Below are 14,964 nucleotides of genomic sequence, written 5' to 3' on the forward strand. Positions count from 1 at the left end.
AGGGGCATGATCCTCCTTTTTGGGCTTTTTGGCAGGGTCTGCCTGTGGCCAGTGGGTGAGCTTCTGTGGGCCAGATCCAGAATGGGCATGATCTGGCATGCTGGCCCTCTCCCATGCTCTTGATCCAGCTGCAGAGCTATCCCACACTGGAAGTTGCAGTGATTAATGCTGCCACTGCTCCCCTGCACTGCCAAATTTCCAGACCTATGGGGAGCCCTTCCAGCTGAGTGACATGACCCCACAGGCCAGAGGTTGAGCAATACTGTTCTAATAGAACCTTTCAATTTTAGTACCCTGATGCTGCAGAGCCAGCCACAAGAGGGAGCATAAAGCAAACTTTACATCAATATGTGCTGACCTGACTGCTGATATTCAGCAAACAAGGAATGATACAACTACACAAGTGGGTATGCTGGCTTCAGCTGCACTGGAAAATAAAGTGCCACAAGCAGAGTATGAAATAAGAAAGCTCTTTTAAAAAGAAAAGATATGGGAGACAACAGAGAAAGGAAATGTTAGCCAAGTGTCACTCTGCATATGGGTTTTTTTTTTATTTTGCAGGTATCTATATAGTTTTGAAGCAAATTCCAGGATTCCAAATCCATGCATCCCTCTGGGATTTGATTACAGTAAAATTTGATTACTTAAAGTCAAATATGCAGTATGGAAATGAAGAATGGACTTCTTTCTGCTTCATTCTTGCACCACTCTACACAGAAGCAGAAGTCCTGGTTTGAAAGCAGTAATATATTCCATGTTCTCACTTATTTTATTCCTTTAGACTTGCACTTTCACTTAAGTGAATACTGCTAAGTTTTGACCAACACCAACTAATGTTTGTTTTACATGTATACACACCCAAAAGGAATTTGTCATTCAGGAGGCTTTAGAAGAACATGACAAAAATGGTGATGGATTTGTAAGTCTGGAAGAGTTTCTGGGTGACTACAGAAAAGATCCAAGTAAGTATAAGCAATGGAGGGACAGGGTGAAAAGAAACTTTGAGTTTTCTATAATGTTTATGGTTTGAAAGGTTTTACACTTACAATCAAAGAAAACCTACACAAGTCTTTGGGTGGCCCTAACATACTTTTTTTGAAATCGTAGGACAAACGGAGCATAGCTGAACGTTTCTTTTCTCCCATATTTTCTGTGTATGTTTGTCAGTTGTTGGAATATAGCCCATTCCACTGTTTCCTTTTAATGGTATGAGAAAAGAACTATTGTTCCTGACACTGTAGGAAGATGAACTACATTCCTAGTGTCATGTTTCACTTGGCTGCAGTTCAATTTATTTGAACACAGCTTGGAAGCTAGTCAACAATAATTCAAGGTCAACCCTTGTTCCTTGATCTGTATCACCTGGGAAGACTGATGGCAGCCCCGGCTTCCACCACTGTACAACCCATCATTAAGGTTTAATGGTACATAATTGGGGGGGTGGGGGGAGAATGGAAGTTCACATACCAGACATTAAGACCCTATCCTTATCTGCTGCTGTGAGGGGTTGTCCTTCCCTAATCTTGCTTCCAGTTGTGGTGTTCTGTTTTCTGATAAATCACACTTAATGTGCAGTTGTGCTGGCTACCTGAAAGGTTGCAAGAACACAAACAATTGAACTACTGGTCTCTGAGTTGCTGCAGGAAAGGTGCAAAAAGACCTTCTGCCAGTCTATCAGTGTGGAGAAATTCTTTCCAGCCCCCAAAAGGCAATGAGAACGATGTTCACCATGAGCTCCTGAAATCTATAACTACGTATATCTAATGGGGTGAAGAAGATGAGAGTTCCTGGATGTAGAGCAGTGTTGCAAGCGAAAGGAAAGATTTGACTTATAAGGAAATGTGGGGGTAATGAGTTACTGTTTGCTCCCCTTCCATCCAGCACAGCACCTAGGGATTTTTCTCCCTACTTCCCTTTCCTCAAGTCAACAAAGAAGGGCTGGGCTGCAGACAATCCTTAAAGGGTTTTCTTTTTCTTGCAGACCTTGATAGAGCCTCCTCCCCCTCTAAGACTGTGGGGGACAAGTAGAATATCTGATGCTTCCACAGAGTAAAAGGGAAGAGAAACATGAGGTTTGAAAATCAAATCTTGGCAGCTGGGACTTGAAAGCAGCTATAAAACCTATAACTGCTACTTGAACTCTTAAGGGTTAGTTTTCATGTAGAGGATGTCCCCGAATATTCAGAAAAACTGATTGATACAAACTATAGGGAAGGGGACTGTTTGATAATTACAGCCTGCCCCACACAAGAGTTGATTTCTGTAGCATCCCACTACAATGCAAGTTTGACAGTGGCAGCAAAGGTTGGAGAATTCCAACAAGATCCTGTTTGGATGGAGATATCTTTGTTAATGAAGAACAAGAGACCTTGCTTTCTTTACAAGAGAAACATAATTGTTTCTAAAGAGAGATTTTTTTAAATCAGTCTTCTGTGTAATGTCAGCTAGTTTGCTTTTTCTTTTTTTTTTTTTACTAGTTCCATGTGCTTCAGGATGTCTCAATCTGAGTTAATCCTTCAGAGTGACCTTTTCAGTGGGAAAAACTGGCTTGACAAATAACTTTAAACTATTGAAGAGGCAGAGTAATTGTAGTTGGGGATGTGAATGGTTAAACAATTAAATGTCCACATATTGATAACCAGTGATACCTTACTCGTTATCTTTTAACATGGAGTGGGGAGCAGCCCTATGAGAGAAGGTGTGGGGGGGAGAAGGGAAGCAGCGCCATGCCTCTGGAGGCAGAAGAGCAGGCAGGAGTGAGGAAGGCGAGACTAGTACCTAGCGTAGTGGGGGAGCTGCAAGGGACCTATCCTTCTTGTGGCAGTGCAACCCCAGCCCCTTCCCCACCATCCACCCTAAGGTGCATGTGCTCCTATTGCCAGCAACAAGCTGGGCCAGGGCTCTACAGACCCCAGTGCAGCCACTCCCAGCCGCCTGCCACAGCTGGCCTGGCCGCTTGGCAGGCCCCTGCCACTGAGCCTGGGCTGTTCATGGAAGGGAAACTGCAAGCAGCTGCACTTGGGTCTGCAGAGCCCTGTCCAGCTCATTACCATTAGCAGGTGCACATGTGCCTCTGGGTGGACAGCTTGAAAGGGGCCAGGGCTGCACTGCCACAGGAAGGATAGGGCTTCTCTTGGCTCCCCTGCCATCCATCAAGAGGTGTGCTTACACCTTCCACTGGCAACGAGCTGGGTTGGGGTTCTTCAGACCCCCATGCAGCTGCTTGCAGCCCTGGCCCCCAGGCAGCTTTGTGCTGGTGGCAGCAGCAGGCAAGGGGCTTTCCTAGCTCATTGCTGCTGCCTGTGGCTTCACAGGGACTGTGGTGGGGGCTCACCACTGCTGCCTGTAGCCAGCTCTAGTCCCCAGGCACCTGTGCACTGGTGGCAGCAGCAGGTAGGGGGCTTTCCCAGCCTGCATCTGCTGCTGACACACAACTGGCTGGGGGCTGGGACCAGCTGCAGGCAGCAGCAGTGGACCCCACCACAGCCCCACAGGCAGCAGCAGCGGTTCAGCATCTGGAAAATGAGTGAGTACAGGTGGGAGCCAGTTCCCAGTAGATGCACATTATCAGTTAACCATTTAACTGATCACATTGGGGGATTTTAAATAGGTACGTAATTGTTATTTACATCCCTAATTGTACTGGAGTTAGCTTTCAGACAGAAGTGGAATGGTTAAGTTGATAGTATAGTAGACCCCCGTTTTACATGTATTCGACTTACCTGTGTCTTGCATTTACGCAAATGAATATTAACACCCAAGCAGAGATGCACAGACTGAGTCAAACAGAGTTACACACGGCTTGGGTTCCCAAGCAGGATTCTGGAGGCTCACTCAGTCTGTGTCGCCATTGTAGCAGCATATGTTTACAATATGTTTTGTAACATAATAAATAAAGTATTGGTTGAAAAAGGTTTTATTTTGGTACCTTTGGTGTCATAAATGTGAGGTCTAAGGAACACAACCCCTCACTTTTCTGTTACTTCCTATGGGAAAATTCACGTCAAGTCGCATAAATTCGACATACGCAAAGTTTCTCAGGAGTGTAATATATGTGTAAGTCATGAGTCTACTGTAGCCCTTAATTTTTACTCTTTCTGATTATTTTTTTTTATGTCATGCTTTAATGTAGCCTCTGCTCTAAGTTTTGTCTTCATCCATAGGAATTTTGGGCAGTCGTGGTAAGAATGGTCTGTAATACTTGCCTTAGTCTAACAGAATAGGTGTCTTTTGTTTATTTGGGATGGGTTGTTTTGTTTTTGTATTTTATTTCTTTAGTTGACACTTCCTAAATTTAAATCTAATCATATTTCTATTAGGGGAAAAATGAACACCCGTGTTGCAAAGGTTTTTATTTTGTCAATACTCTTTCTTTAGCAGCAAAAGAAGATCCTGAATGGATACTCGTTGAGAAGGATCGATTTGTGAATGACTATGACAAAGATAATGATGGAAAACTCAACCCTCAGGAACTGCTGACTTGGGTAGTACCTAATAATCAGGGTATTGCTGAAGAGGAGGTATGCATTTTCAGTTCATGGCTACTGTGTAGACTTGATAGAACTCAACTGAAAATTATGGACTACTATAAAGTGACCAAATACATAATTCATCCAAATACACATTCATCCTATTTAGTCTATCAAAAAACTGTAATACAGCTTGGTAAGCAATGAAATCACTTAATAGATCTTCCCATAACTTTTTCTAAAAGCTCCTGGGTTTCAATTTAAAATTTGCATGTCATGTAGTGCAGCAGTTGGAATTCTTATGAACTATTTGAATGTTGGTCAAAGCACAAAAATCATACAGTTACATTCTTCAAGGTAAATAAGTCTATTGAGCTTGATGGACAGATACAGTGCTGTAAGCAAATTGTTATAACTCTATAAAAATAAGAGGGATAAAATGAACCAATGAAATAGGCTAATCAGAGTCTATTACATTCTTGCAGCTGATAGAATTTCATTAGATCTTTTGACAACAGAAATTTGTTACCCTTCATGTAGCTGCATAAATTGCAACCATGTTTCTTGGCTAAGCAAAGAAACTAGTATTTGCATAAATCAAAACAGAATCCAAATATTCCATAATCTAAAGACCAGTAATGCAAAATTAAAATAAATCCATTGATTCTGACATTATGCCATACCACCTATTTTTTAATAGATTTCTCTTGGCTGTTTTTTCCCCCCTCTCCTGCTTCCTAGCAGACAACTGAAGTCTCTTCTCTACTTTTTGATTTCCTCCTCCCCTCAGTGGAAAAAATAGAAAAATAATGCTATTGCTGAGTGCAGCAGACAGTTTCTCCCTCTCTGCTAGGAATTATCTGGTAATTGGTATGAAGTGACTTCCTTTGAATACATTGCAGGGAAGAATATGCCTCACTTCTACACTTAAGTCACCTACTGTTCCCACTTTAAGAGCACACAACTTGTGCCAGAGAGCAGAGTTACCTTTTAACATTTTTGTTATACTGACATCAGCAAAAAAGCTGAAAAGCAGGAGCCCAACATTGGCTCTCCATATGTCACGTCTTTATGAGGTTAAGTTGCAGAATGATACGTTTCTTATATATGAGCCCAGTGAATCTTTGCTAGCAAGGTATCCCAGCCTTCTGATATTTCTACCATTGAACTGACTTTATAAGCCACTCCCATTCTTAGTTTAAGATAGTATGGTTCTTGCTAAATAACTGTTTTTGCCTTTCTCTATGCTTTCCTTTAGCCCTGCATTATCCTGTAATGTTTCAATAATGTTTTGATTGTTCCCTTGATTTTTAGCCAATAAATCAAATGGTTTTACAAGGCCATATCATTGTCTTCTGACAGATATTTCAGTCACTTTTTTCCATGGTGATGTTTGTTAAAAAGCACATTGTGGTGCTTTTCCACAATGAAGGGTTTGCTGAGAGCCTACATGTTGAAGGAAAAAGTGACATTAACTTGGACATTGGATGGTTGGAAGTTGTCAAAATGAGCCTACAAACACAAGTGACTTCTTTTGTCTGTTGCTTGAGCACTAAATTACCCCCAAAAAACTCTCATTTAATTTCCTTAGGGTAATTGCTCAATTGACCAGCACATCTAGAGACTGGAATGCATTTACCAGAATTTGCCTTCAGTATTGTAAGACTTCGCCTCTAAAAAGTGTGGTGGTCTTAATTTTTTTTTTTTAATTTTTGTTCATTGACCTTAGTAGCTATCATTTTCTTAAATCTTCTGTTAGGGGTATTTTTAAAGTAAATGTACATAACATCACAGAATGATTTAAGTCATGTTGAGAGAAACCAAGATATGCAGGCATATTTACAACACTTCTCCAGTCAGGTGTTATAGCAAATGTGGATAGTCTTCATAATAATAATCCAGTATGAAGTAATACTCCAGTATTTATCCCAGGAAAAGAATAGATATGACATTTCCAAAAAGATCAAAGTGCAAGAAAAATGCTGTATCAGGTTATAATTATTTGTCTTTAAGTCACAAAATGAAATGCTGCTTAGCAAAACTAGTGTGCCTTTAATGAGAGCTGCTTAATAATCTACTGTAAGATATGCACCTAGTGTCATTTTGGTACTGCTGAACTTACTCATATTTTACTATTTAAGTGAAAGAGGATCATTATCATAAGTGGCCTGAGCACTTGCTGAGGATGTGGCTTGTGTTTTCAATTATAGTGTGACCATTTAAAGCACTTTCAGATGAGCGTGCGCTCTGTAGAAGAAAAGGGAGATGATGAAAAGTTTTAATGTAATAGCTGAATCTGCTCATCATATTTCAAATTTCAGAAGGTTGTAGAGCTTTTAGAACTTTTTGTTGATCATAAATACAGAAAGATATCCTACAGAATATAGAATAAAGAATATCCAGTTTCAGATCTGTACCTGTATCTCTTTAAAGTACGCAGTTAATTTAAAATGCCTGTGGCTGGAGAGATGAGTCTTAAAAATGTAAGTTTACTTCCTGTGTTTTGGCTTTAAACAGAATCTCTTGTTTTGGTCAAAATTTATTAAAGAAAATATGCAAAGGTGAGGGCCACTAACATTAGCTTTTAGCATTAAGGATTTTCAACGCTAAAAGCAGGTGACCTAAAAAGATACGTTCTATAGATGAGAGCTGTAACAAATTTATTCTGGTAGATGTGACATACTGACCAAATAATTAAACTTCCTGTGCAAGAGGCAGTTTATTAAAAGTGTACATAGCTGAGGCCCAGAGCAGTTCAAATCCTGGATGAGACCTCACACAAAGGCTGCTATTTTAGCCAGCAAGCAGGAAAATGAACCAGAGGCCTTTAGAGTAAAGGCTGCTTGCCGACATTAAAAAAAAATAATAAAGCAGTGCTTTACTTTAAACTCGGCACGCTCCCACACTGAATTTAGCACATGCCCATAAGAAGCAGCGTGTTAGTTGGACCCGGCTTGCCTGATGTCTGTGCAGCTCAGGTGCTTTAGTGGGGCTTTTTTGGCACTTTTATCTAATAGGTGAGTGAATCAGCTTTAGCTAAAAGTGCTAAGAAGCCCCGCTGAAGCACCTGATATATACAGACACTGCAGAGCCGTGTTGAAGTAACGCACACTGCTGCTTTTTGTATAGCGCATTTGTTTGTTTTTGGGCTTTTTTTTTTTTAAATCTGCAAGCAGCCAAAAAGTACAGGTACCATATAGCCTGAGCTAAAGAACCAGGCTGTAGCTGGGAGATCGGAACAACTTGTGTGTCCCTTTGTGGGCTGGATGCAGAAGGGATGCCTAGTGCACACAAGCACTTTGCTTAGATTTATTCATTCATTCTTTCACTATTTGCTGAGAAATGTCTTCTGCTCTCCTAACAAAGCTAGTGCTTGAGCCTGTTTGATGTCAGTCATGTGCTATAGAATTGATGGATTTTGGAGATACAGCACTAGCTTTATTTCAAACCAGAAAGGAGGAAAACAGAACTTGAGAAAATAAGCCCATGTAAAATCTTAATTAGTGAATTAAGTGACAGTGTAATGGCAGGAATTTTACAAGTCTGCGCCAAAGAGCATATTCACATATGTTAGTGTTTATTTACTGTATAAAACACACTTGTTCCATCTATTTTTAAAGGCACTTCATCTAATAGAAGAAATGGATTTGAATGATGATAAAAAGCTCTCAGAGGCAGAGATTCTTGAGAACCAGGACTTGTTTCTTACCAGCGAAGCCACAGATTATGGCAGGCAGCTTCATGATGAACGTTTCTACCATGAAGAACTTTAGTTTATTCATCTGTGATCTGCTTTGCCTTCTTTCTGTCCCTCAAAAGAGCTTTCCTTAAGAATGCTCAATGTTAAGATATACTATAAGCTTTACTTTGTGTGATTATAATATACTAATGTTTGTGTAGATATTTTGCATTCTAAATTTACTGAAATGCTCTCACACTTCCTTGTCCTTTTTTCAGCCTTCAAAACTAATATTTACAATATTTATTTCTCTATTTCCAGTATTATTTGTTTCATAGTTTTTGAAAACATTCCTAGAATCTATATGCTTGGGACTTGTATAGTGAAGCGTTGTGCAACAGTACTTGAAGAATGAAGAATCTAATTGGATTCTGAAAAAAGCAAAATGTGTGTGTAATAAGTGAGAGAGTTACCAATGATGTAGTTTAGTTTATTTAAGCAGTATAGTGTTTTTCAGAATATGGAGAACAAGAGCAATGTTTAAATTTAGTATTTAAGTATGATATCTTATCACCTTTGGTGGAACATTCAGAAGGTTTAGTACCTCAATTGTTTAAGAGGTTTCATCTTATTTTTACATGGTTTCTATAAAAAGTTTTATTGCGATTTATAAAACCTGATATTTTTGAATCTATACAGGCACAGTAATTTTTAATGTATAATTCTACAACATTAGAGGTATGTAATGGTATTTTACATGGTTAAGACTCTTAATTTGTTGAATTAAAATGTTCAATGCTATATATTTTTATTTTTATGTTTATTCCTAGTCTTAGGCCATGCAAAGCAATTACTGTAGACTGAACTGGACATGGCACTATATCTATAAAGGGTTAATGTGAATAGGTGTCCTATCTAGTCTAGTGCTAAAGTCTGTCTATTAAATTTAAAGAAGAATGGAGTATTTTGTGGGTTACAGTACACCAAATGCTGGTCCGTTCTTCAATTCTATGTCAGTTATGAAACGCTTGAAATGATGATAATAGTAGAAATAAGAGAGTATATGTAACCTTCTAAACCAGTGGTCTCCACCCTGTTTATGGTGAAGATCACTTTTTGTAAGTAAAAGGCACCCCAGGATCTACTGCCCTGCCCTGCCCTCCTGACAAGCTGCCTGGGCTCTGACCCCACTCGCCCAGCCCAGCCCAGGCAGCAAGGGGGCGTGGCTTAGCCCAGCCCTGTAGGTCCTGCCGCTCTCAATCCATGGGATAGACTGTCAGAGGCTCCACGATCGACCAATCAATCAAGATTGACTGGTTAGTGACCACTGTTCTAAACAGTAGAGCTCTGAGCCATTCCTGAGATCAGGCAACATTCTTAGGCATTAAAACATTGAACATGACACAATGGAAGATACAAGAATTGCTAATCAAGAACATTTAACACTTTTTCTGAACAAAGCCTGATATTTGTGGAACGTTGGAAATATATTTTTATTAAAATGGAATGTGGATGAAATGGATTGTGCATAAAACACTGACTCTACAATAATAACACCACACTGTTTTAGGTGACCTAATAGCTTGGGTAAAATAGAACAAGGATGTTCAAATAATAGTACTTGTTGAGTAAGTGCTAATTTGAAATGGAAATTAAAGAATAAGTGCTAAAACACTACATACTACCATTCCTTCTCTCTCTTACAAACAGAATAATATAGAATCCTGCATCCTTTAGAAAGTCATTTATACTTATTTGAATGCATTTTCAATACATTTTGAAAGAGAGAGCATCTAAGATGTATTAGAGAAGCAATACCTAGGAACTGCACCCTTGGTATACTTTACCCAGTGATTTGTCTTTTCTCTGCAGTCATCTCTTCTGAATTACAGAGTAAAAATGTACACAGTTGCTTACACTGCAAACAGATGTCACTTTTGCACCACCATAAACATCTTTATGGTGGCACAGAGCAAAAACAAACAGACATCCATGCCCTTTATTGTGTCACAGATGCCCAAATTTGTGGCCATGAACAAAAAGGTTGTACTCATTTGTGCTGCTATCTTGCAGCAGGTGTCTGTTTATTTTATGATGGGAGAAGGCAGACAGCATAGAGTTGCAGGAACCCTGTAGAGGAATTCCAGGGGTGCTCTTCTGTGTTGGGAGAGGAGCATGGAGAAAACTTTAGGGCCTTACTTTCTAGCTAGTGAATAGAAAGCTATCACTGAAACCAGCAAGAGTATAGAAAGGTTATAGCAATCCTAATGAAAAACCAAGCTCAGAGCATAGAAGCCATATATTTTACTGTCTGTGCAAGAGGACCAATATTTTGCAACTCATTTTAACCTTTTTGTAAGCTAATAACTTTAGACAGTATTGGTTCTACTGCAGCCCCAAGCCAGGTTTGAAAAGTGTAGTGCTTCAGGATTTTCATCCAATAGAATAATTTTATGAGCAACAAAAAGCAAACTATGTAATTATGATGAAATGGGTAATTCAGAAATGCAAGACTCAGACAGTCATTAATGGGTTGGCATCCAGTCGACTGTTTTAATTCCTTTTTCTATAACCTGTAGAAAATTCTTGCAGACTTTTATTTTTCTAACATGCTTGTTAAAGTTGGGCTTTATTCATTAGGACTGAACCACTAATATCACTTTGTCTCAAATTAATCCATTTTCCATTAGTCTGATCAGAGTTATGCCCCTATAGGTCCTCTTAACAATTAAGCTTCATTTGAGAAGGAATTGTCCTACATGGTGATCTACAAATACAATTCAGCCATGATTATCCAGATATCCAGGGATAGGAGGGAAGACACTGGTTGAACAAGTGAGAACATTTTCAATGCCATTAATATTTGAAGGAATATGACACTTTCACTTGATGGCATGTTAGATAATCATTACTGAGAAGAGAAAACTGGAAGAATGGAACAAAATTGTATGTCTTAAGTAAAGAAACGCTACATTACTAGTTCAGGTACAATTCATGGTTGGCTTCTAGTTTTAGTCAAAAAGCCACAGACACTTGGAATTATAAAAGCATTTTTTCCTGTAGTAAAGATTGCATTCCTTATTTTGTTTATGGCTCTTGCAACTAAGAGTGATACATTTTGCAGTATAATGAGGCAAAAGGTTCCACTTTAGTTGTTCACCAGTAACCACTGTTTGGGTAACAACTTGAAAGAACAAAAAATTCACATTAAGTTTTAGGATCTAGACTACTTGGTGGAATACAATTTTGCACAAAGCTGTTACAGAAATGCCTACACAGTCAGATGGGTGGCAAATTGACTAGATGGTTGCACCCAGAGTGATGGTGGACGTGTCATTTTCAACCTGGAGGAATGTGGGCAGTAGAGTTCCCCAGGGCTCAGTCCTGGGGCCTGTACTGTTCAACATCTTTATCAGCGATCTGGATGTGGATGTGGAAAGCAAGCTGTCCAAATTCACTGACGACACCAAGATGTGGGGCGAGGTGGGCATGATGGAGGGGAGGGACAAAATCCAGCTAGATCTAGACAAATTACAGAGGTGGGTGGATGAGAATAGGATGGAATTCAACATAGAGAAGTGCAAGGTGCTGCATCTAAGGAGAAAGAACCAGGAACACACCTATAGGCTGGGGAACACCCTTCTTGTCAGTATGGTGGCAGAAAGGGATCTTGGAGTCATTGTTGACTCTAGGATGAAGATGAGCCACCAATGCAAGGAAGCAGTCAGTAAGGCTAACTGCACCTAGTCATGCATCTACAAGCAGGTCCAGGCAAGTGATCCTCCCCCTCTATGCGGCATTGGTCAGGCCACAGTTGGAGTACTGCATCCAGTTCTGGGTGCCACACTTCAAGAGGGATGTGGCTAGCATTGAGAGGGTCCAGAGGAGGGCCACTCACATGGTCCAGGGGCAGTGGAGCAGGCCCTATGAAGAGAGGCTAAAGGGCCTGAACCTATTCAGCCTCCACAACAGAAGGCTGAGAGGGGATCTGGTGGCCATTTACAAACTCACCGGGGGGATCAGCGGGAATTGGGGGAGGCACCACCTAGGGTTACTAGGAATAACAGCCACAAATGGTTAGAGAGAAGGTTCAGGCTGGACAGCAGGAGACATTACGGTTAGGGCTGCCAGGCTCTGGAATAGACTCCCAAGTGAGGTGGTGCTCTCTCCTACCTTGGGGGTCTTCAAGAGGAGGCTGGATGGATATTTGGCTGGGATGATATGATTCCGGCACCTGTTCCTGCCCCAGGCAGGGGGTTGGACCTGGTGATCTGTTTAGCTCCCTTCTGACCCTAAGTACTATGATACTATGAAAATGTTGAAAAACCTGAAAACACACTTCTTTGGCTCTTCAAAGTTTCAAAAGAATAAGTCTTTCTTAGCTTATTTTACTTTTTCTCCCTCTGTTTTCAGCCATTCAACCCAAAAAGTTTCAAGTTTAAACTTAAGGACTAACGTTTTCCTATTTTTTCCCAAATGGCTAAACTTTAACACAAGTCAAATCAGGTCTTGGAAACTAGTTTTAGATAGTAATTTGCTTTGCTAAAAACTCAGCTCAAGTCACATGCCATTCCTGCATAACCTTGGAAGTATCAGGCCATGCTCCATGAAATCTGCATAAGTTCGCCATGTAGAAGGCAAAGGACCAATCAAAGTCCCAGGCCTACATTCATTATTTTCATAGCAGGAAAAAGTCTGTCTGATTTTCAGCCGAAACAGCTTGAAACAGCTACGTAAACAAAGCCAGCCTCAAAAATCCTGATTTTTTACTTCAGTAGGCATAGGCTAATCAACGTAACAAATGCATAGCGTTTCCAGCATAAGTTAATGACCCCCCCACATCTTCACCTCAATATGTCATTTCACCAAGGATCCCTGCAGTTGCCAAATTATAAGATGCATGTGTATGCAGACAACATATTCAGAACAGATATCAAGGACTGCATTGTCTGCCCTTCTGCTAACAAGTCTGATCTATTTATAAGTTCTGGTGAGAGAGATTTCTCAGTGACCTTTGACTCTGGAAGCTGATCTCATTTTTGTTTTCAAATCTGAAGTTACTTTTGTCAGAGAATATAGGTTAGTAGTAGCTTCTTTGGTTTTATACAAATAAAAAGGAAAAATCCACGTAAAATCTTATACACTGCTGTAATTTAATCTTATACACTTATTGTAATTTAAAACAACAAAAATGCAAAAGCAATTTTCATTTTACAACCTGGAAAACACACAACTGCTTCCCCAAAGTGTCCCCATCAAATCTACCCTCCCACATGTGTCACCAGTGCAGTTTGGTGAGGGGAACAATACTGTATTACCAGCTCCACCAGCCTTAAACCAAAGAGGATCCTGGCTGAGAGCACTGACAAGCGCATCTGGTGTTACCATCCCACGAGCCATAACATCTCAAGAGTCTTATAATGAAGTACATGTAAATTCTGTATTTTCATCAGAGCACAATCTTTCCCATGTATGCAGATTCTTGCACAAGAATCACAGTCTTTACAGATGCCTTCCAGTGTGCCGGGGAGGAAACAGCAGTGTGCTTTAATCAGGATACTTGTGAAAAAGAGAGTTTGCATCCTTAGTTTAGATTTATTGCTTTAAAAAAAAACAAGATGACCTTGCTTATTCAAAGTGGTGTGCTAGCTGGGTCTGTCTGACGCTCAAAGCCCTAACAGAGAAATGCAATCAAACAGGGTTAAATCATTCCTTCAGTGTTTCAGCTCATTTTCATTCCCTGAAGTCCTCATTGTATTCAAATATTGTGCTTTTATAGTTAATGCTATCAAGCAATTTTTTCAGTGGCAAGCTCATCCAAGAAGATATGTCACTCATATTATCCTAATTACTTTCTGTAGTTTAAAGCACAAACGACAGTAGGAAGGACAAAAAGGTGTCACCACCCATGCTCCCTTTCAGCCTGTGATCAGGGAAATTGATTTTGTGAGGGACATATATCTGATTTCAATAGATGATTCCTATCGGGTAATGGGCCGATAAGCTGGAACGCAGAACATTTGGAAGCTTTTTGGAAGACACAACAGGCTTTATGTAATGATGTGGTCCTTCAAACATCTGACTTTACATGTCTGTTCATCTTGCAGAAAGAAAGGCTCTAGTCTGTGAAAGTTTGGCTGCCTGAGATGTTGCTGGTGCTACTGTGCTGCTTACTAAGTTTTTACCTGTTGTCATTTAGTGGTAGACCAAGCTGAAGCTGTAGGGGAGGGGGAGGCCTCATTGGAGCACACTACCATGTTGTGTAGAGGCCCCAGTGCCAGTGAGGGCGCACCTTAACACACACACAGTGTCACCCATGTCACAAGTTTTGCTTGTCAGCAGCCTGAGGTGCAGTTTCCTAGAAGCCTCTGCACCTATCTCCTTGAAAGCTGGCAGGCTCCATGGCTGCAGCAGGGGCTAACATGCCTACAGTTTTCACCCCACTCTACCTTAACACACACAGTGACACGAGTTTTGCTTGTCAGCAGCTTGAGATGCAGTTTCCCAGAAACCCCTGCACCTATCTCTTTGAAACTTGGCATACCTCATGCCATCAGAAGGGGCTACCGTCCCTGCTGTTTTCATCCAAATTTGCCTTAACACAACCAGATCACCAAATCCTTAGATGCAGGGGTAGCAGTAGACATAGTCTTCCTGGACTTCCGGAAGGCTTTTGACACTGTCTCTCACCCCGTTCTCATTAAGAAACTGGGGGGCTGTGGCGTAGACACCCACACAGTCAAATGGGTCGCCAGCTGGCTGGAGGGCCGCACCCAGAGGGTGGTAGTGGATGGGTCCTTCTCAACCTGGAAGGAC

At 40.6% G+C, this 14,964-nt stretch overlaps 1 protein-coding gene across 1 annotated transcript in view; it reads left to right on the forward strand.

Moving 5' to 3' along the window:
* Positions 1-9,109, forward strand: part of RCN2 (reticulocalbin 2) — a 30,335-nt gene extending 21,226 nt beyond the window's left edge. Inside the window, 3 exon segments of the mRNA XM_019503837.1 lie at positions 866-962; positions 4,378-4,520; positions 8,090-9,109. Coding sequence (XP_019359382.1) covers positions 866-962; positions 4,378-4,520; positions 8,090-8,242 — 393 coding nt within the window. The 3' untranslated portion in view covers positions 8,243-9,109.
* The last annotated feature ends 5,855 nt before the right edge of the window (positions 9,110-14,964 follow it).

This window comes from Gavialis gangeticus, unplaced genomic scaffold, assembly GCF_001723915.1.
Source record: "Gavialis gangeticus isolate Ggan-Ray unplaced genomic scaffold, GavGan_comp1, whole genome shotgun sequence".
Classification (NCBI taxonomy): domain Eukaryota; kingdom Metazoa; phylum Chordata; order Crocodylia; family Gavialidae; genus Gavialis; species Gavialis gangeticus.